Source organism: Rhincodon typus, chromosome 18, assembly GCF_021869965.1.
Source record: "Rhincodon typus isolate 14 chromosome 18, sRhiTyp1.1, whole genome shotgun sequence".
Lineage (NCBI taxonomy): Eukaryota > Metazoa > Chordata > Chondrichthyes > Orectolobiformes > Rhincodontidae > Rhincodon > Rhincodon typus.
In genome coordinates, this window is record NC_063349.1 from 35,166,062 (window position 1) to 35,188,383 (window position 22,322).

Consider the following 22,322-nt stretch of genomic DNA (forward strand, 5'->3'; position numbering starts at 1 on the left):
TGAAGGGTCTAGGCCCGAAACGTCAGCCTTCCTGCTCCTATGATGCTGCTTGGCCTGCTGTGTTCATCCAGCTCTACACCTTGTTATCTCAGATTTTCCAGCATCTGCAGCTCCTACTACTTTGTTGGGTGCTTTCTGCAGAGAAAGGGCATATTCTGCTTTGTGCCATGTTAACTTAAAAAGATGCGAGTCAGCAAATTCCCACCCGGCACATGCTTATGATACAGTCTCCTGACATAGAATGCTGCGTCCAGGGAATTGCCAAGTGTTGTGATTTATTTAAAAAATTTGTTTTGGGTCAGCAAATTGGCTGTGGTGTTTTACTGAAATGTAAATGAACAGATTCCACAAAAAGCAATCATGTTGAAGGCTATAAATTCAAACACTCATTGTTGAAATTATTTTTGAGTTGTTCCAGTAATTGTTGTGATATAAATACATGAATATATATTTCAAAAATAACTCAACAGAGCCAGTAAAATTGAATATTTTCCCTTATGATCACTAAACGTAACCATTCAGTTGCCATTCTAGTATTACTGTTCCTCTGTGGAGGGTTATCAATGGCTTCAAGTGTTCAGAATCAGTGATTTCTGTTTGTCTAATGCTTTGCTTCAGTTCTGTTTATTGATCCTTCCCTTCTACAGAGTCCCAATCATGCATGTGCTGGGTCTCTTTTCTTTTTGGTGCAATTTATGACAACCCTGTCTATGTTTTCCTTTCTCTGCATTCCGTTGAGCATTTCTGATCTCCTAGTATTAAATAATAATCATAATTTCATTACAAGCTGTTAAATTACCACTTAATCATCTGTATAACATATTTTTCTTATTGGTTTCATTTTACAGTGGGTAGGAGCTAAACAACATGAATTGCAGGTGAATTCTATGCAGCTGTTATACTACCAGGCCCCAATGTCGTCTATCATTCTGATGTTCACTGTTCCTTTTTTTGAACCAGTGACTGGAGAGGGAAGCATCTTTGGAAACTGGTCTACTACAGCATTGGTAAGATTCTGAAATAGTTGTGTTATTCTTGCAAATTTTAATATTTGGGACAGTAAGTTGTATTCCAGTCTTCTCATTATCATCCCTGTCATGCTGTCCACACAGAAACTAGATAATAAAGTTCTGTGTTCTTTTTATCTAACAGTGTACCTTAATGCTGACTGCCATTTTGTTGTATCAAGGTGAAAATTATAATTTCATCTACCAGTCTTTCTTGTTAACTCTGAATGAAATAGCTATTTTGGTAAAAGTTTTGTTATTTGTGCACTTTTTTCAATTCTGTTCTGCAACTGTCTGGATTATGAATTGTTTATTAGCAGACAGTGAGATCGCTAAATGAACAAGTGTGTTTTCATACTAAACAAGGTGTAAGATCAATTTTGGCTTGAGGTAAAACTTTTTTAATTCATTCATTGGATTTGGGTGTCTCTGACAAAGTCAGCATCTAATTACTCTTTAAAAGATAGTAGTGAGCTGCTGCCTTAAACCATTGTTTTCCATGTTGTGTAGGTACTGTACAGTGCTAATAGAGAGGCAGTTCGGGAACTTTACCCAGTGAACACCAAGGAATGTGATATAATTCCATGTCAGGATGGTGTTGAACTTTAGGAGGGTGGTTTTGCTAAGTGCATGCTTTACTTGTCCTTCAAGACATAGTGGTCATGAGTTTAGAATATGCAGTCAATGAAGCCTTGACTGATTATTGTAGTGCACTGTGCATATAATACACAGTGCAGACTTGATGCCAGACAAGCACGCCTTGGATAGTATTGAGCTTCTTGAGTGTTACCGGAGCTGACTTCATCCAGACAGCTCAGAGAAGTCCATCAACACCTGGTTTAAGTAGAGGGAGCAGAAGAATAAGAACCTGAGACATAAGATCCTTATTTAAAAACAATTGCTTGCAGAACTGAACTTTTTTGTAATTTAGAAAAAATAAACAAAATTTGAGGGGAGTATGATTCCAGCCTTTACAATAAAGGGGAAACACATAGATGGCAGCAAAGCATTGGGAAGTCAGGAGGTGAGGTTTACTTGCACAGACGAAACACAGGCTGTTTTTGCATGTTTAATCTTTGAAGCTACTGAACAAGTCCTGGCAATTTGCTAATCACTCCAGTGTCATTTTTCTTATAAAATTAAGAATAATGGGAGGCTTTTGACACTGCAGAATACTAACTGTATGCAAAATTCATATATTCAATTCCTAGTTCCAGCCTTTATGCCAAAGTGCTACACCATCCAGAGGAAGTAGCATATCGGATGGGTTCAAATGTAGCTGGCTCCCTCCAACTAGGAATTATTTGCCTTGTATTGTCAGTTTTGTAATTTTTAACTTTAAATCCAAGTATGCTTTTATTAACAGGATATGTTGAAGTACATAAAGTACATATGAGAAATAGTGGGTAATAATGAACATGCATTATTTTCTTATCTGTTTTATAATTTAAAAGCATTAAACACAATGTAAGTTTTATCTTTTATAGATGATGGTGTTGCTTTCTGGAATTATTGCCTTTCTGGTGAATTTGTCAATTTACTGGATTATTGGAAATACCTCACCTGTCACGTATCCTTCTGCATTTGGTATTGCTTTCAAGTCGTGACCATTTAATATATTGTTACAATTGCAAAGAACAGATTTTTCTTTTTCACATCTGGCTTAACCCAATTTTATTTAAATTTGGGTTGCTTTGCGTGGGGCAATTTTGTCTATGCCTAATATGCACACACATTTTCTTTTATTCAAGCATCTCCATAAAATAAGTTAACCAGCACTTGGAACAATTCGGTGATCTGCCCTTGGTCAATGTTGTTTGATATTTAAATTGGAATTTTTCTCCCAGCAGGAATTACCGAGCTTTCACTTGGCAATTCCCTTGTTTGATATGGCTAAGGTATGAGTTGACTGCATAAGGAATTATTCAGAGATCTGCACTTTATACTTACATAAGCTTAGTATGTTACAGAACATTACACTGCTTATGCTTACTGTGTTTATAAATTAGTTCACTATGATGCTGTTTTGTAAATATATACCAGAGAATGATTCAGATATACAGAAGCCTCCTTATCTATTTCCTTGTCAAGGAGACCGATAGCAAACAAATGTGAACTATACAGTTGAGCAGGTACCTTTTGAGGGATTGGAAAATGATCGAAATGTGAATAAATAAATAAAAGCAGTTCATATTGGAAAAGGTGCAATGAAATGTATTTGAGGAAAAATGATCTATTGCTAAAGGTTTAAAAATGGTTTGGATGTGATTATTCACCATTCACTGAAATTTATGATAGATGTTAATCTGTTGATTTATCAAATCATAGGCTACATTTCACAGGCTAAGATGAAATAAGTTTTGGGGGCTAAGCTGAAATAAGTTTTAAGTTAAACTATCTTTGAAGCTACATTTGAAGGTTACTGCCCAATTTTGAAACAATGTTAAAGAGGGAGCAGAGAAGAATAGGAGCCTGATTCTAAGACATTAGATTTTCATTACAACTTAAGTATTTTCCTAATTTTAAAAAAATAAAATTTGAAGGGAGCATGATTCCAGCCTTTACAATAAAGGGGAAACATGGTAATATGTATGTGAACAATTGCTGTAGCTGGGAGCAGGTGAGATTTTATGGTTACAGTTTTCCTTCAGCAAGCATATGAATTTGAGGAAGTTCTCTCATTTTGTCCCTTGTACACAAATATAATCCTGAAGTAAAATCTAGCTGGTCATTGAAGATGTACAGATTTGCAGGTAGAGTGAGATTTTAAGTTGTGCTTTGAACAATGAGGCTGTAATATGGTCTGCAATATTTCCCAAGCATCCAGTGTTCCTTCATGTGATTTCTATAATGCAGCTATCTCTGACCACTTGAATTCTTGTGCTTATATTTAACCAAACAGGATAAAATGCAGTCTTTTCTAGAGACTTGTTCCTTGACAAACTAACATTCAGATACAACATGTTTGGACATTTCAAGTTCTGCATTACCCTACTGGGAGGTTATATTTTGTTTAAAGATCCCCTTTCACTTAATCAAGGTCTGGGGATTTTGTGTACATTGTGTGGTATTTTGTTTTACACACATTTTAAACTCCGTGAACAAGAAGAAGGAAAAAACAAATTGGCTCAAAGGCCTTAGTAATTCTTCCGAGTTCTACATATTTTCTTTTCCCAAAGTGTTGCTAGTGAGCACCAATTCCTAGGTACTTGCTAAGTATGACATCTCTAAAATTGAAAGAAATGCAATTAAGTATTTCACTTTACTGCAGAAGATGTTTGCTGTTCACACATTGAAGTTTATAAATTTGACCAATTTTCATGTGCCATGTTCTGGTAATTTTTGTAATTGCTTTTAAGGAGGTTCCTTGTGATTAATATGTTATGTCAAGTTCATTCAGCTTTAAATTTGAAAGCATGTCATTATAGAATTGTCCTACATGCATAAAATTGCTGATAAGTGTTCTGAATCTTGGAAACAAAATTAGACATACAGATAATGTGAAAATTGGTTTAATCATGTATTTTCTGAAAGTGAACATTTGTAATTTACATGTGTTTTGCACATCCTGTATTATACTGGGCAATTTATTGTGGTGGGCAGAAGGAATAAAATTATTTTTTCATTGCTTTTATTACATGTTTACAACATGTGGACAAGGAAAAGAATACAGGAGTGACAAAGTTTTTTGTTTTCTGCTGTAACAGATTAGCAATTTCCAGGACCATTTTCAGTGGGTCACTATTGGGATGGTGATAGCTTCTTGCAAGTTACATTGCAAAGCAGAGCCTTAAAATGTTTCTTGCAAAGTTTTCAAAAGAAATTTTTTTCTATCTTGAAACACGAATCCAAATAATAAATGCAAATAATTGTTGTAGAAAGCATGGATCAGAATACATGTGGCTTTGTGTAACTAATATCTATGTGCAATGATCTGAATTAGCATGTTCAGTAGCGAATGGTGGCAGACAACTTAAAGCAAAAATGTTGAGGGGAGAACAGAAGGCTGTATGAATACCCCGAGACTCAATGATAAGTGGAACCTGGCATGAGTGTCAAAGACCAGACTGAAACACATGCAACTACATTCATCCACCACTTCACATTCCACCATCACAGGAACCAGCTATTGGCCAATTTCATTTGCCCACTGTAATAACAAGTAATGGTGAAGCAGGGAGAAAATGGATAAGTTTATGAGCCACATTAACATCCTGATTACAGTGCTCAAGACTTATGCTCCAGAACTAACCACACCTGTAGTTGGAATATTGACATCCGTCTGGCAAATTGGAAGATTTATCCAGGTATGCTGTGTCCACAAAAAGCAGGAAAGATCCATCTGATCATTGACAGCCTCATCAGTTTACACTCAATATCATTAATGTTATGGAAGACATCATTGCAATGTGCTATCAAAAGTGGTTACCAGTAACATACTTCTGTGGTACCATCAGAACCACTCAGCGTTCTGATCTCACTACAGCTTTGGTCCAAACTTGGATAGAAGTACTAAATTCTGGGGTTGAGATTAAAAAATGACAGCACTTGTCATGGCTGCATCTGACAGAATTTGGCTGTTTTATTATTCACTCTTGGGATGTGAATTTTGCTGGCTAGGCCAGTTATCGCCTGTTCCTCATTGCCTTGATAAGGTGATGGTAAGTTGCATTCTTGAACTGCTACAGCATGTGCTGTATGTAGACCCACAATGCCATTAAAGAGGAAATTCCAGGATTCTGACCCACTGACAGTGAAGGAACTGTGATGTATTTCCAAGTCAGGATGGTGAGTGGCTTGGAGGGAATTTTACAAATGATGATGTTTTAATGTATCTGCTGCCCTGCCTGTCAAGATGGCATTGGTTGTGGGCCTGAAGTAGCTTTGGTGAATTTCTGCAGTGCATCTTGTAGATGTTACATGCTGCTACCACCAAGCATTAGTGATAGAGGGAGTGGATGGTGTCAAGCTGCTTTAAGTGTTGTTGGAGCTGCACCCATCCAAGGAAGTGGGGAGTATTCCATCATATTCCTGACCTGTGCCTTGTAGAGGCTTTGGGAGGTTACTTGTTGCAGTATTCTTAGCCTCTGACCTGCCCTCGTAGGTACTGTATTTTTGTGGCTAGTCCAGTTCAATTTCTGGTCAATTGTAACTGCCCAAGATGTTGATAGTGGGGGATTCAGGGATAGTAGTGCCATTGAAGATCTACGTAAAACTGAAGTCAAAAGGAATTGGGAAGAACAATAGCAAGATTCAGACCCAGTGAAACTACTTTAGCCCCAGGAAATAGCTGCAGGAGTTCTTCAGGGCAGTGTCCTAGGTCCAGCCATCTTTAGTTGTATAATCTTATGTTTAGTTCCATTTAATATTCCCCAGATAATGAAATGGTTAATTTACAATATTCTGGAGGACCTGGACCTTAATCAGGCTTAGATTGAAAAGTGGCATGTAACCCTTACATCACACAACTATCAGGTCATGACCATCTCCAACAAGAGAAAGACTAACTAACCATCTGTCTCTTGATATTTCATGTCTTGTATCATCATCAACATTCCTGAGATTTATCATTGATCAGGAACTAACTAGACCAACTAGCCAAAATTCTGTGGCTATAAGAAGAAATCAATCAGGGTATTCAGAATTAAGTGACTTGCCTCCTGACTCCAAGAAGCCTTAATATTATTAACAAGGCAGTTAGTAGCTTGACAAATTACTCTTGTCTAAATGACTGCAGTTCCAATAACACAGAGGGACGTTAATATTATCCAGGGCAAAACATTTTCACTGCTTACCACCTCATCCACCATCTTAAGTGTGCACCCCCTCTGTTGCTGACTGAAATGTGTGTCATGTACAAGGCGCACTGCAGCAACTTGCCAAGACTTCCTTGACAGCACTGCATGACTGCCCCATAGTCTGCAGCAGCTTAAGACCCTAGCACGCTAGCACTTTTTCAATGCTGATATTGTCAGTAACTCTGGAGCGGAGGCAACTGAATGGAGCCTGTTGAAGTGAATTTACAACTATATTCTTTAATATTTATAGAAAATATTTTTGTCCCACCCATTATAATTTCAGCTAAATGAGATTGTTTACAAATAGTTTTGTGAGGAATAAAATAGAATGTCAAGTATGTTTTTTGGCTCTTTCAAAAGAGAAAAGATACCTTGTAGTAACAACCAAAAAATAAGATGCTGCCAGACAGTATTTTCAGGTATAGAAAGAAAGAAACAAAATTGGGCAGAATTTTCTAGACCCGTGGGACAGACAGCACAGTTGCTGAGCTGGGGGTTGGCCCACCATGTGACAGTGAGTGTGGAGGTTGCCTCTATGAATATTATACTATTGATGTATCCAATTTTGGGAATCCATTGGTCCGGATGTTGGGATCTTGAAATCCAGGCACAAATTCAGTCCATTGTTTCAACTCTGTGACCTTTATCAGAACATTCTGTAGGAAAGATTAGCTGGCACTATTGAGAAAATCTCAAGTATAACCATTTTCAAACTGTTAATACAAGATTGATTATTTAGTATTGTTAAGTTTGGATCTTGAGTCACTGATACCTGTAGCATTACAAATCAAGAGCAGAACATTTTGAAGACTTTTTAAAGCCTCGCTCATTACAGTTAAAATTCTAAGATTTAAGCTATCATCCATATATTTAGTTTTTGTATTGTTCTTTAATACATTCTGGTTAGATGAGTTATTTTTAAATTTCGGTTTCTTTTGTCAAGAATTCCAGTAATCATCCGATTTGACTTTCACTGTATGAAGAAATCCGGTCTACAGAATTGGTTAAACATCTGTTGGTGGTTTGAGCTCTGCATGCATATTAAATCACTGGGCAATGCAAGTTGAGTTTTTGATATTACAAATGATTTTCATTCAAGGTTCCAACTTAGTTAAAATAACGTTTTTGTTTTCTTTTATTTTCATGAATGCTCTTGCTTTTTCAAACGTTTACTTTGGTTAAGTGCTATATTTTGTAATGATATAAAACCAAGGGGATGTACTGCGTTTTGTTTACAGTAGAAAAGATAATGTATGAAAACTTGACTGTATGGTGCTCAATACTTTTACCATGGTACAGTGGAATGAAAATGTGCAGGTTTACAGCTATGTCTATAAAACAGTATATTTGTATGAAGTGACTTTCATGTTTCCTTGACTTTTTTTTTCTCCTAACTTGTATTATAAGGAAAAAAAGTTGAAAAATAAACAACTATCTTTATGTGTAGCATTGTACATCTGAATTGCTATATATAATCATGGACATTTGCAAAAGAAAAGAGAAAGGTTATTGAAGAGATTAAAGTGGAAAGATGGCACACTGAATCAGAATCCTAAATCAGGTACAAAACCAAGGTCTTCACCGTCACCAGTATTAGGATAAGGCCTGAAATTTCCTTCAGCTTTTTTCTCCATGGACTCATAAGTATATTGGAGATTCCAACAGTCAGTTTGCAACTTGTACAAAACCAGTACACAATTCTACATTTCTGATCATTTCAGTTCTTACATAGAAGAATTGACTAGGTGACTGAACTATATAACAATTATAGTTCAGTGTTCATATTAACAAGACACTTGGCGTTAGTGTGAAAGGTAATAATGCCACCAGGAATCTGTGTCTCTGGGCAGGAATTCAGTGTGTGGACAAAAGTGTGACTTTAATGGCTGCAGTTACAATTTGTTGTTCTTCATATTCCACTTGTAGACCTAGTGATCACATTTTCCCTGGTCTGTTCTCAAGCAGTTGAAAGTTGCCCATATCTTCTGTACAGGGTTGAAACCTAGGTGATAATCAGGTTGCAGTTGGTGATATTTGAAATTAACAGGATGTTTGCCATCAAAGGGTAATCCTGTCATCAGTTTATAGGGTGTGGACTGTGTTCCAGTAGGAACTAAATAATTTGAAAAATGTACATTATGTTTTTGAGGTTCATTGTTAATTCTTTTGGTCATTAGCTGATGGTATTCTTTAAAGATGATTTCCCTGCAGCAGTAGCAGGTTCAGAGTGCTACTAGGGGAAGCCACCTGAGCCACGTTGGCCTCAATGGTCCAGAAATAGTCCTCATGCTATGCTGGAGGTGGATGTCTATAAATTTTTCTGTGCTGACTCCTGGGTCAGTTTAAGCAGCAGTAACCTGCTGTTTGGGTAAATCAGGCAAGCAAAGAAATGTTAAATGTGTTGACTAGCAGGTACCTGCCAGTTTTCATATGAGATTAATCTTGTTCTGTTGTTTTGGGGGCGTTGCCAGTAGACAACGTATAGTCAAAAGTGAGGTATTTTGGTGTTGATGTGTGGGTCAGTTGATTGCAGAAGTGTACATGAATTTCTTCCTGGTCTTTGAGTTGTTCAGGTGGAAGGTTGAATCAACAGCCTTGGCAGCATTTGGTTAGAGTCTCCAATTTCTAAAATAACTAACCGGGATCTTCAATATCCTTGTGTTCTGTAGCCTGAAAAGTCAGGGCCAAGTCTTGAGCATATGTCGAGAGGACACAAAGGAGTGATGATATTATCACTGGAGAAGTAATCGAGAACCCCAGGCTAATGCTCTAGGGACATGGGCTCAAATCTCACTAAGGATAATGGTGAAATTTGAACATAATTTGAAGAACTGACTTGACCTTGTCCTTGCCAATTAACCTATCACAGACACATTTGTGCATGAAAATAGAGGTAGAGGAGTGACCACTGCCAGTCATTGTGGAGACAAAGTCCCATCATCACATTCAAAATACTTCCATTGAGTTGTGGCATTACCACCATGCTAAATGGTTCGACTTTGAATAGATCCAGCAATTCAAAACTAAGCATCCATGCTATGATGCGAACCATGAGCAGCAGAATTGTATTCAACCACAATTTCTAATTTTATGATCTGACCTTTCCCCTGGTAGTTCTGGCTCAGAGTGCGGGAGGGCAGGCCAAATCGTACATAAGAATGTGTTGACCTTTTGAAGCTGTAACACAGGACTGTTTGTCAGATAGATGCCAAGTGATCCTGCAACCAAAGCTCCACTTCCTGCAACACCATCTCACTGTGGACAAAGAACTGAGATGAAGTCTTCACAAATATCTTCATCCTCAACAATTGGAGACCCCAGCACATCAGTGCAAAAGACCAGTCTGATGCATTTGCATTCACCTTAAGCCGAAAGTGCTGAATGATGGCTTCCTAAGGCCCCCCAGTGTATCAGAGACCTGTCTTCCACCAGTTTGATTCGCTCCATAATGATACCAAGAATTGCCAAGTCATTGGATAGTATGAAGGCAATTGTGCTGAAGCACAAGTCTACAGTACTAGATACATGTCCAGCTAAGCTGTTCCAGTATATCTACAATGCTACCATCTTTATGGCATTGTAAAATTGCCCATTATGTTCTGTCCACAAAAACAGGACAGTTCCTTTCTGACCTCATTCATGCCCAGTCAACACTCAATTGTCAGAAGAGTGATGGATAGGGTCATCAACAGTACTATAAAGTGGTACTTGCAATAACCTCCTCAGTCAGTTGATTTTCACCATCGGTATATAACTCCTATCCAATCATTTTGAGTTGCTCAAGCAATGATTATCCTTTCATCACAAGGTCAAAAGTGGCGATGTTCATTAAGGACTGCACAATGTTCAGCATCATTTACCACTTTTCATACTAAAGCAGCCTGTGTCCACATGCAGCAAGAATCAGTCAACATTCATAGTTGGGCTGGCCAGAAGAAACTAACATTGCCTGCCACTTGTGTGACCACCTTCAACGAAAGAGTCTAATCATCACCACCTGCTGTTCATCGCAAAGCCTCTAATCTGACATTAACTACATCTTGGGCGTTTCTGTTTTACCAGAAACTAGACTGGACCAACCGTCTAAATATTGTGCTAATGACAGGTCAAAGGCTAGGAATCCTGCAGCAAGAACTCACCATCTGACTTGCCAATGTCTTTCCAACAAATAAAAGGCACAATTTGGGATTATTATGAAAGATTCTCCATTTGTCTGGGTGTACAGCTCCCAGCAGGGATGAAGCTTGAAACCATTCAGGACAAGCAGCCCCTCGATAGGCACCCTATTCACCCTCTTGTGCATTTACTCCCTTCAAACACCAATACTCAGTTGCAGCAAGTGCACTACCTACAAGATAGACTGCACGAATTCAGCAGGGTGCCTCAGAGAGGGCACCCGTTTGGAAGGTGCTATCACTGAAAGGACCAAGGGTACAAATACATTCTACCTCCATAAAGTTCCCCTCCATGCTATTTTGCCTTGAAACTATATTGGAGTACACTTACTGCTGCTAGTCAACATCCTTGATCTCTTCCCAAAAAAAAAGCTTATTCCAGTTTCTGTGATTTTTCATTCCCAACAAATGAGCGTTTAATCTATTTTCTCATTCCCTTATTGATTGCACCAAATACTTCCTCAGTTATTTTTAAAAATACCAATAAAAAGGGGAGGCGCAATGGCTCACTGTTTAGTACTGCTGCCTCACGCGATCTGGGTTCAATTCCAGTCGAGTGACTCTCTGGCGAGTTTGCATGTTCTCCCAGTATCTGCATGAGTATCCGCTAAGTGTTCCAGTTTCCTCCCACAGTCCAAAGATGTACAAGTTAGATGGATTAGCAATGCAAAATTGTCCTAGTGTCCAGGGATATGCAAAGTAGGTGGATTAGTCATGGTAAATGTGGGGTTATGGGAATAGGATGGGGGCTTTGTCTAGGTGCACACCCAGAAGGTGAAAACATTCGAGTAGATGCAGAAATATGTAAACACCTTCTTGACAAAATTTTTGCCAATAGATTAAATGGACAGGGTGAAATTGATCACCGATTGGTATTGTGAAAGAAGTCCTTGTGGAGCGAGGATGTTGAGGTTACCTGGACTACCAATGGTTGTGATGAAGACAAGGAAGATCCATACAATGAAGTCATAGAAACTGGCTATGTGACAACTTATTCAGTCGTTCAGATAGCAATCAGAGTGCTGAAAATGGGAATGTATATAAGTTTGTAATGTCACAATAAATATTCGTGGACTCATTATGAATTCTTTAGTGCTACTGATTGTTGCTTTATTTCATTATGATCAAATCAATCCTGTCAGTCCCTCAAAATCATAACTCATGTAGAAGGTAACAGACTTTTGATTAAAGTATTAGTCTGTGATTTTATGTTTTCACATCTGCATGTCCTTTGCTTTTCACAATTTTGAAGCAGCATTTAGCATAATCTAATAAAGAGTTTGCTGATTACACAATTCAAGCATTGGTTGTGCAATATTTCATGCAGTACTTAATGAAAATCCTCTTGTTAGAAAATGAGTCTTATTTGAATTGTGGTTAATCTTTATAGTGGCTGACTAAATAGAAAATGTGATTAGGATTGATAAGGGATAAAATTATAGTTTGAGTCAACATTTATTAGCTGTAAAACATAGTGGTGTATTAGATACCATCAATTTTATCCATGTTATTTTTTAACGATTGAAAAAAAAAGTTGGTGTAGAAATTGATTTTAAAATCGTTAAATAAAGAAGTTTTCACAGACCAAATATTCAGTCTTGTATTATAAAATAAATGGAAACTCGTGTAATACCATCATGACTTTATAAACCAAAAAACTGTTGCACTTTGCATTGCAAATAATCTGGCACATATGCAATCTTTAATCCAACACAATGTGAATGAAATAAATATTTCACTAATCAACATCACAATTCTCTCAATGTTGTAAATGTTTTTAGAGATAACGTAAAGTCTAAATTATACTTAAGCTCATAATAAGCCATGAATAATTTTCTATGTACATATTAAATCAGTATTTAGACTTGCAAATGGCTACATTCAAAAGTACAATAGCATTAAAATATTATGCTTGCTAATTCATCAGGAAAGTTGGTAAGTTGAGCAGTTGCAAATGTAATTTCAGCAACAACACTTGAGTCCAAGAGAAGTCAGATTTCTATTAGAAAAGCATTGACCAGTCAGTTCTAGAACTAGAAATCTAAGTTGTACAGCAGGCTGTCAAAATAGTATTTATGTCCACGTGGTCCGTGGAAGGAGCATTAAAATCAATTTGTAATGGATAGATTTATCATGCAATGATCACAATAATCATAAACTTCATTTTAATTTCTTAGCAGTTCAGTGAGGTAGTATTACAATAAAAAAACAAGTTGCACTTAGTTATTACAAAAAACAGTTTTAGTACTTTATTACTACTAACTTGCTGTGTCCCTTCTCTGTAATTATATTGGATTGTAAACAAATTTGACTATTAGTTTTAACTTAAGTAACATGCTTTGACATTTACTCTCTTGAAATGGATAGAAGAACCCACATAATGCAAAGATAACACAATAACCAGGTTATCATCGACATCTCATTTACATTGTGTGAAAGGGTGAAAATCTCAGTTCATAAGAGAGATTGATACGCCCGTGAAAACTATTTTTGCTTTGGACACACAACTGAACTCTCATGCTCTGCAAAATTGTAACTAAAATGATATAAATACCGTTTGCAGACCAAGAGCATCTGTGAAGTTTAAAAGTAATTATCGGAAACAAAAAAAGATCAACCTCAGCCGATAAACAGATAACCAAAACTGACTCATCTAAAAAGCAGAGAATCAAGCTTGAGTACACTGGTTAGAAATATTTAAATTGGGAATCTAAAAAATTAGCTCAAGAAGAGCATTAATGCAAGTACAAAGACTGAAGAAAAAGACCTTTCACTATCAACAGCCTAGAAGTTACCAATGCCCAGATACTTAACTGAACCAGCTGTAAAAAAAAAGTGGTTACAATAGCAGTCAAGGGTTGGAAATTCTGCGCTAAGTAACTCATCTTCTGACTCACAATAGTCTGTTACTCATGTAAAAGGCACAAATCAGTGTGATGGAATACATCTTCACTCCCTTGGATGAGCAAGTCTCTAACAGTCAAGATCAACACCATTTAAAGAAAAACTTCACTGACACTCAATCTGCTATGTTAAATATTCATTCACCCCACCATTGATGCAGTGCAGTGCATCAAAATCAAGATACACTGCAGCACTTGCCAACATACCTTTGACTGCACTTCCAAATTCACAACCTTGAATGCTTAGAAGAAAATTGACTAAAAAATGCATGGGTACACCACCACCATTTCCCAGCTACTGTGGAACTGATTTGCAGCATTTTTTTTGTGTTTTATTTCAGGTTTCCAGTATCTACAGTATTTTACCTTTGAGCTGGGGCCCACTTAGTGAATATATTTTTCAGATTTTATGGAAGGATTACAGAAATATTGCCAATATATACACATGTGCAAGCAATTCAGCCGGGCCCATTCTGTAATTCTGTTAAACCATATTTCATTTGTACCTCAATTCTATTTACCTGCCTTTACTTCATATATCATGTTCACTCCTTAGTTTTATTTAAACTGACTGACCGAATCCCTATTGAAGTTTATGTTAATCCAGCAAAAAGGCCTGGCTTCAAGTCCCACCTGTTCCAGAGTATGTCATAACAAGCCTGAACAGGTTGATTAAGAAATAACTATGAAGGCAGAGTTGGCTGAACTGAACTGGGAAAACAGATCAAAATATATGATAGTAGAGATTTAAGACTTCTAATAACTCTCAGTAAAGATTTATCCTAGTGAGAAAGCAAGAGACATCATCTGTGGCTATTTGAGGAAGTTAAGGATTACGTCAAATCGAAAGAAAAACTGTACAAATCTGTAAAGATCAAAAGATTGCTAGTTCTTAAAAGATGACCAAAGTATAGCTTAAAAAATGAGTATGAGAAAAAGCTAGCCTGTAATATATAAACAAAAGGTAAGAGTTTCTACATGTACTTAAAAGGAAGAGAGTTACTATAACTACTGTTCTTTCTCTGGAAAGTTAGGTGAATTTAATAGATACTTTGTGTCTGTCTTCACTGTAGAAGACAAAGTTTCCGAAAGATACTAACACAAAGAAAGGGAGGGAAGGCATCAAAACAATCAACATCACCAGGAAAAATGTGGTGGGAAAACTATTGGGATTTAAAGCCTGGTTAATACCCCAGACCAGATGGCCTCCATCCTAAGGTCTTAAAAGAAGTGCCTGCAAAGGTAGTTAAGGTATTTATGATCTTCCAAAATTCCCAAAATTCAGAAAGGAAACCAAAAGGATTGCAAATTACATTAACACCTTTATACATGAAAGCAAGGAGACAGAAAGCAGGCAACTGTACACTAGTTAGCCTAACATCTGCCTTCGGGAAATTGTGAAAATCCATAATGATGAGGTTATGATTTTCTAAGTATCCAGCTATAATGTGATAAGGCAGAATCAATAAAGCTTTGTGAAAGTGATATCATATATAACTATTAGCATTTTTTGAAGAAAACAGAATGGATAAGGGGGACCCTGTAGATTTGGAGCACTTAAATTTGCAACAGGCATTTAATAAAGTTCTGCATCAAAGGTTATCCCACAAGGTAATAATCTATGATATTGGGGGGTAACATATTAACACAGATACTTGAGGAAAAACATAACTGCATTGGAGACAGTGAGCCTTCTCTGAATTACATTAATTCCAGAGATGAAAGGCTTGTCATATAAGGAGAGATTGAGCAGTTTAAGCCTATACTCCCCAGAGTTTACAAGGTTGAGGAGATTTAATTGAGGTCTATTAGATGCTGAAGGGGATCAACAAAGTAGATGTACAGTAGATGCTTCCACTTGTGGGGCAATCTAGAATGCGAAGTCACAGTTTTAAAAGGTAAGGGGTGGCAGATTCAAGACAGAGATGAAGACAGACTTTCAATTAGTATTGAGTTAATGGGTTAAGGGATCATTGGGAGCGAGCAGGAAAATGGAGTTGAGACTGATGTGAGATTAGCTATTTTTATATCAAATGATAGAGCAGGCTCAAGGGGTTGAGGTGCCTATTACTGCTCCTAGTTCTTATGTTCTGGATAAAGGATTGGTCACCAATAGGGAATTGGAAATAAATGCACCTTTTGGATTGGCAAACAGCAAGTGGTGGAATGTCACATGATGCAGTGTTGGATCCCCAACAATTTACAACAAATTGGACGAAAGTATTAATTGTATAGTAGTTACATTTGCTGATGACACCAAAGGAGGCAAGAAAGTAAGTTGTCAATAGTTGGTAGAGAGTCTGCAAAGGTACACAAATAAGTGAGTAAGTGAGCAAAAACCTGGCAGACTGAACGCAATGTCAAAAACCTGAACTTGTCCACTGTGGCAGGAAGTATACAAAAGCAGTGTTTGAATAGAGGGAGCTTGCAAAACCCAGAGGGAACTAGGTGTCCTGATATGTGAAACTCAATGTTAGTATGCAAACACACAAATGATTAGGAAAGCAAATGGAATGCTGGAATTTATTGCAAGCATTATGGCAAATAAAAGTAAATTTTATTGCAACTGTATAGAGCCGGCTATAGAACTGTTTGACAATTTTGGTTCGCTTATTAAAAAAAACGAAATTGCATTAGAAGCAGTTCCTGGAAGGTCAATTCGTCTTTTTCAGTTTTTAATTCGACTCATTCTTGGGATGAAGGGCTTATTTTATGATGATAGATTTTATACCAATTAGAATTTAGAAGAATGAGACGTGAACTTATAAGACACATAATATTTGAGGCGGCTTGACAGGGTAGATACAGGGAGGATGTTTCCTTCAGTGCAGGAGACAAGAACCAAGAGATACAGTTTAATAATAACAGGTCTCAGTCTTAAGGCGATGAGATCTTTTTCCTTTCATAAAACTGTTAGTATGTAGAATTATCTTCCCAATAAAGCAGTAGAGGCAGGGACATTTGAGTTTAAGGAAGAGCTAGACAGATATTAGATATAGTTATGAGAGGTAGACAGGGAAGTGCAACAAAGACTACAACCTGATCGACCACAATTATATCAAATGGCAGAACAGACACAAGGTGGCGAGTTTCCAATTCTCAGTCACCGATGTCCAATTTAAGATTCCTCATCTCACATTCAAACAACACTGACCAGAATAATGTGGCTATCAGAGATCCAAACTTTCTGCTGTATTCTCAATAACATTTGTTGTGACTTGCATCAGAGAGTCAAAACTTCATCTCATTCTGAAGCAACTGAAGAGATCTCTTGCAATGAATTATATACCTGTAAACAACATTAAAAATATTGCATTAAAAATAAATATTTAAAACATTTATATAATTATAAATAGAATAAATAACAAACTACAAACCTTTTTAATATCTGGTCTCTTATTCTTCTTTTCATTTAAACACTGACTTGCAGTTAAATACATTTTGTCAATTGTCACAGAGTCCCAGTCCTGCATTTTTTTATCAGTGTAATCCTCAATAGACATTTCTTCATCTTCAATTTCTTCTTTGATATCAAACTTTATGATTAAAAGGTAAAGTTAGAAAAATCAGAACTCATCTGGCAAACTTTTCAGTAAAGAAATCAAATTTGATGCTTATAAACATTGAATTTTGTAATCAATGAAATACAATGATTGATCAAGAGATCTAAATCCTAAAATTAACTCATTTTTGACAGTGTACTTTTGTTGTTGAATCTGATATCTTCGGCTGAAGGGGAAGAGACAAAGGGGGGTGTTGAGGGAGGATTGAAACTTTTTAAGTCTTCCCCAGCTAAATATCAATCACATCTAGTCGCATTGATACTCAGTTCAGTTTCACAAATGTATATATGAGAATGTTGCATTACCAGTAATTGTGGTTCACGAGATTCATCAACTGGTGGAAGTCCTGTTATTAATTCTAATAAGACCTTTGGTGCAACAAGAGGAACAGCACAGTTATTCATATTTTTCACAAGTTATCCTGAATATTTTAAAACAACAACAGCTCACAATACCTGTCAGTGAATCTGAAATTCCACTGGGGAGGAGGATGTCTGATCATATTTAGCCTGAAAGTGTGATCCCTGGTAAGTGGGGGTTCATGGTGACAGCCTTCATCAGTCAGTTCTACCTCTTCCTGTTGCCAAGTCCCGCAATCAGACAGGGTGCCTCGTTAGGGAACACCCAACGAGTGGCAAAACTGAAATGCTTTGGTGTGTCTTCTCAGAAGAGTAATCAAAAAAAGTAGAGCAGCAGTGTCTAAAAATTTGGATTTTACATACAGACTTAAAGCAAGAGATAGAGACAAGAAAGGGTTAACAGAGGAAGTTCCAGAATGTAGAGGAAGGGTCACCGGATCAGAAACATTAACTCAGATTCTTTTCTTCACAGATGCTGCCAGACCTGCTGAGCTTTTCCAGCAACTTGTGTTTTTGGTCCAGAATGTAGATCAAGACTGGGAACTTAAAACTAAAGAATATTCAACGTTTATGTAGGTTAGGAAAAAGAAGAAAAAGAAATTAATATTAAAAAATGAGCATTGGAAAGATTAACTGGACTGAAAAATTACAAATCTCAGGATCTCATGGTTAGCATGTATTGAAACAGATGGTGATAGAGATGGTGGATATGTTGGTTATCTTTTAAAAATTCTAATTCTGCAATGGTGCCTTCAAATTGGAAGGTTGCAAGTGTAACCCCTCTGTTGAAAGAGAGAAAATGAGGAATTACAGACCTGTTAGCAGCACTAGGGAAAATACTAAAATCTATTATAAAGGATGTGATTACTGGATATATAGAAAACAATTGCCTGACTCAGCAGAGTCAACATAGATTTACGAATTGAAAGTCATATCTGATAAACCTGATAACTTTCTTGAGGATGTTACTAACAGTCGATAAGAGGGGACTAGTGGATGCGATGTATTTGGATTTTCGGAAAGCTTTTGACAAAAAGTGACACATGTTAATAAACGAGACTAAAGCACATAGAATCAATAGTAATACTAGCACTGACTGAGGAATGGTTAACTGGCAAAAAGCAGAGAATAGAAATTAATAGGTCATTCTCAGGTTGGCAGGATTGACCAGTGGACTACAAAGATGAGTGCTTAGACCCCTAGCTGATCACAACCTATATCAATGATCTGGATGTGGGGACCAATTGTTAACTGTAAAACTACGTAAATTGTGAGAAGGATACACCGAGGTTTCAAAGGGACTTAAACAGGCTGAGGGAGTGGGCAAGAACGTGTGTTGAGACATTCATTATTGTGATTTTTATTTTTGGTTTGGAACTGAGAGCTGAATTTGAGATGTAAACTTTAAACAGCAGCTTGATTTTAGTTTTTTTAAGATAAAAGAGCAAACAAACTGATATTTTCTTATGAGAACTGACCTGGAAAGTTGGTCACAGGTTCGTAATTGTTTTAAGAATAAAACAACACATCATGGTGTCGAAGTGTCTATGGTCAAGAACTGGCAACTGTTGGATGTTGAATGGGTCAATCAAGGGTGGAACAGTGCTGGCCAGCCAGTCACAAAACATTGAAAAATGCAGGAAAACTATAGTTTGAATTGGTTTAGTCTGGGTTTTGGGCAATAAGCAGTTTGGCTGTGAAAGCTGCAGGACAGAGTTTTTGGTTGCTTTCTAGTTATCCTGCAGTTCAAGATTTATTGAATGGTTTGAGAAAAGAATCCCAGTTATAAGAAATAAGTGAATATTCCTTGGAGCCTACTGGAAGCTGTCTACATTAACGGCTGACTTCAGAATTCAAGCTCCTGAGTGTTGTTGGAGATGCACTCATCTAGGCAAGTGGGGAGCATCACAGTTGAGTTGGCTGACCTCCAACAACCACAATCATAATGAGACATGACCTCATAGAAACTTACAAAATTCTTAAAGGGATAGACAGAGTAGATACAGTAAAGATATTTCCTCCGGCTGTTGCGTATACAACCAGGTAACACGGTCTCAGAATTAAAGTCAAACAATTTAGCATTGAGATGACTTGGAACTTTTTCCACTTGCCTCAGAAATTTTGTAACTCAAAGTGATGTGGATTTCCAGTTATTAAGTACGTTCAAGACGGAGTCTGATTGATGTTATTAAGCTGAAATCTAACGATATGGGAACGTGGGAAAATTGAGAGATGGATGACAAGCTATGATCTAAAACAGCAGAGTAGGGTTGAAGAGCTGAATTGCCTATCCTAGTCCTATATTCCAAGGCAATTACAATTGTGATTCCCAACAGCAAGGAGATGGAAAAGTGACGACTGCAGTGAACTAGTGGAATGTAGAGATGAATACAATTGAGGGTTTTTGGAGCAGGAAGGCAAAAATAGGAGCAGAAACAGCAGAAATTGTGGTCTTTTTCATGATGAGTAAATGGAGTTGGAACTTCAGTTCAAGATTGAACATGACAGCAGAATTGCAAATAATCAGGTTCAGCCTGAGGCATGGTCAAAATGACAAGGGTACTGAATTTGTAGTAAGGCTGAATATAATTGCTTCAGACTTCTCAATGTTCACTTGGAACAAATTACAGTCAGTCTTAAGATGATTGAGGCTCAGAGCTCATTAGTGTGCTGACCCTATGTGTCTGAATAACGTAACAAAGGGACAGCTGTTGATAAGGAAGAGGACAACCCAAAAATTGATCTTTGGAGATCTCCAGAGGTAACAATGCAGCAGTGGGAAAAGAAGCAAGGGCTTGGATTGTACAGTTGTATGATCAGATGGGTGTGGTTGAAAATAAGCAAGAGTGATCCAGTAACAAAAGATGAAAGGAGTAGAAGAGGATGTTGTTGATAATTGGGTTAAGTGCAGTATGGAGTACAAGGTATAATTCACCATAGTCAGTTTGATCGTTTTCTCTATTTTTTTCATGGAATATAGGTGTCACTGGCGTGGACAGCAGGTACTGCCCATCCCTAATTGCCCAGAGGGCAGTTAAGAGTCAACCACACTGCTGAGAGGCTGGAGTCACACGTATTGGGTAAGAATGACAGATTTCCTTTCCTAAAGGACATTAGTGAACTAGTTTTTTTTAATGACACAATGAACAGTGGTTATATAGTCACTATCAGGCTAGCTTATTTTTCATTCCTGAATTCAAAGTTCACCGTCTGCCATGGTGGGATTTGAACCTATGTTTGCAGAACATTAGCCTGGGTCTCTGGATGATTAGTTCAGTGACATTATTACTATGCCACTGGCGCCCCTCAGTCATTTTGTTGTAACTTACATTGAATGTGGTTCTAAAACTCCATTTTTACTTAGTGCCAGTAGTCACTATTGAGTGAATATAAAATTAACACAGATAGAACATGTGGGTTTCCTGACTTTTTCCAGAGATATTTAGGATGGGACTCCAGCCCAAATTCCTGGGTTGAGGGTTATGACTGCCCCAACAGCCTGCCAAAGGCCCTCAGCGAAGGGCAAGGGAAAATCTATTCATATACATTTAAAGTTTATAAATAACTTCAGTTTTCTGAGACATATACTCTTCTCCAGTTAGCAAAACTGTTAAAGTTGACTCATTCAATCTCAGGAGAAATATCAGTATTACTTACAATGCCAAAGCTAAAAACATCTGACTTTGGAGTAATCTCCCCACGCATTGCCTCTGGTGCCATGTATGCAGTTGTACCGACAATTTTCTCAGTCAACATTGTTTGTGTTAAACATGATGATGCTCGAGTAAGACCAAAGTCTGAAATCTTAGGAACAAACAGACCATCCAACAAGATGTTTGCACTGAAAAACAAAGTGACCAGCATACAATCTTTAAGGAGCTAAACTGTATGTAAGGACAGGTTGCGGTCTTGGCATTTGTGTATGTTATACCAGCTTCTTAGTTCATATTCCGTGTTCATTGTATTATATTAAATACTTTGTCTCAGAAAGAAATGTGAAATGGAAGCTTCAATGCCGAAAATTAAATATTGTTAAAATTATATTGTTTTTTCCCCACAATCTTTAGTAGAGTGTCAACTAGATGCATGAAAAAATTCACTGTGATGCAAGGGTCCTAATAATCAATAACTTATTTAAGCTATTTGACTTTTGTATTATGCACGATTACTAGAATTAGAATTCATTTTTAGTACAGAACTGGAGTATTGCTGCAAAAAAACTTTTCATCTTGCATTCATCAGGACAATTTGCAAGAAATATCAAAAGGGAGAACAAGAATGATACTGTATGTGTGGAGAGTGCTGATTGGTTGGCAAGTGGCCTTTGAATGTAGACAAAAGTGTTGCCATGGAGAACTATTCATTTAATGATAATTGACAGTTAACTGCCAAACTTTGTTTACATTTTAAACAAAGCAGGTTGACTCTAATCAATGATAGTAGGAACTGCAGATGCTGGAGAATCCGAGACAACAAGGTGCAGGGCTGGATGAACACAGCAGGCCAAGCAGCATCAT

General features: G+C 37.2%; 2 protein-coding genes across 2 annotated transcripts in view; one reads left to right on the top strand and one right to left on the bottom strand.

Moving 5' to 3' along the window:
- slc35e3 (solute carrier family 35 member E3) overlaps positions 1 to 8,165 on the top strand; it is a 14,764-nt gene extending 6,599 nt beyond the window's left edge. The window contains exons 3-5 of the mRNA XM_020534588.2: positions 849 to 1,007; positions 2,495 to 2,577; positions 3,962 to 8,165. Coding sequence (XP_020390177.1) covers positions 849 to 1,007; positions 2,495 to 2,577; positions 3,962 to 4,148 — 429 coding nt within the window. The 3' untranslated portion in view covers positions 4,149 to 8,165. The remainder of the gene's footprint in view (positions 1 to 848; positions 1,008 to 2,494; positions 2,578 to 3,961) is intronic.
- Positions 8,166 to 12,607: 4,442 nt separating this feature from the next.
- Positions 12,608 to 22,322, bottom strand: part of LOC109935969 (interleukin-1 receptor-associated kinase 4) — a 16,752-nt gene continuing 7,037 nt past the window's right edge. The window contains exons 6-9 of the mRNA XM_048607616.1: positions 21,463 to 21,646; positions 17,752 to 17,814; positions 17,261 to 17,419; positions 12,608 to 17,172 (exon numbers count right to left, since the gene is read on the bottom strand). Coding sequence (XP_048463573.1) covers positions 17,128 to 17,172; positions 17,261 to 17,419; positions 17,752 to 17,814; positions 21,463 to 21,646 — 451 coding nt within the window. The 3' untranslated portion in view covers positions 12,608 to 17,127. The remainder of the gene's footprint in view (positions 17,173 to 17,260; positions 17,420 to 17,751; positions 17,815 to 21,462; positions 21,647 to 22,322) is intronic.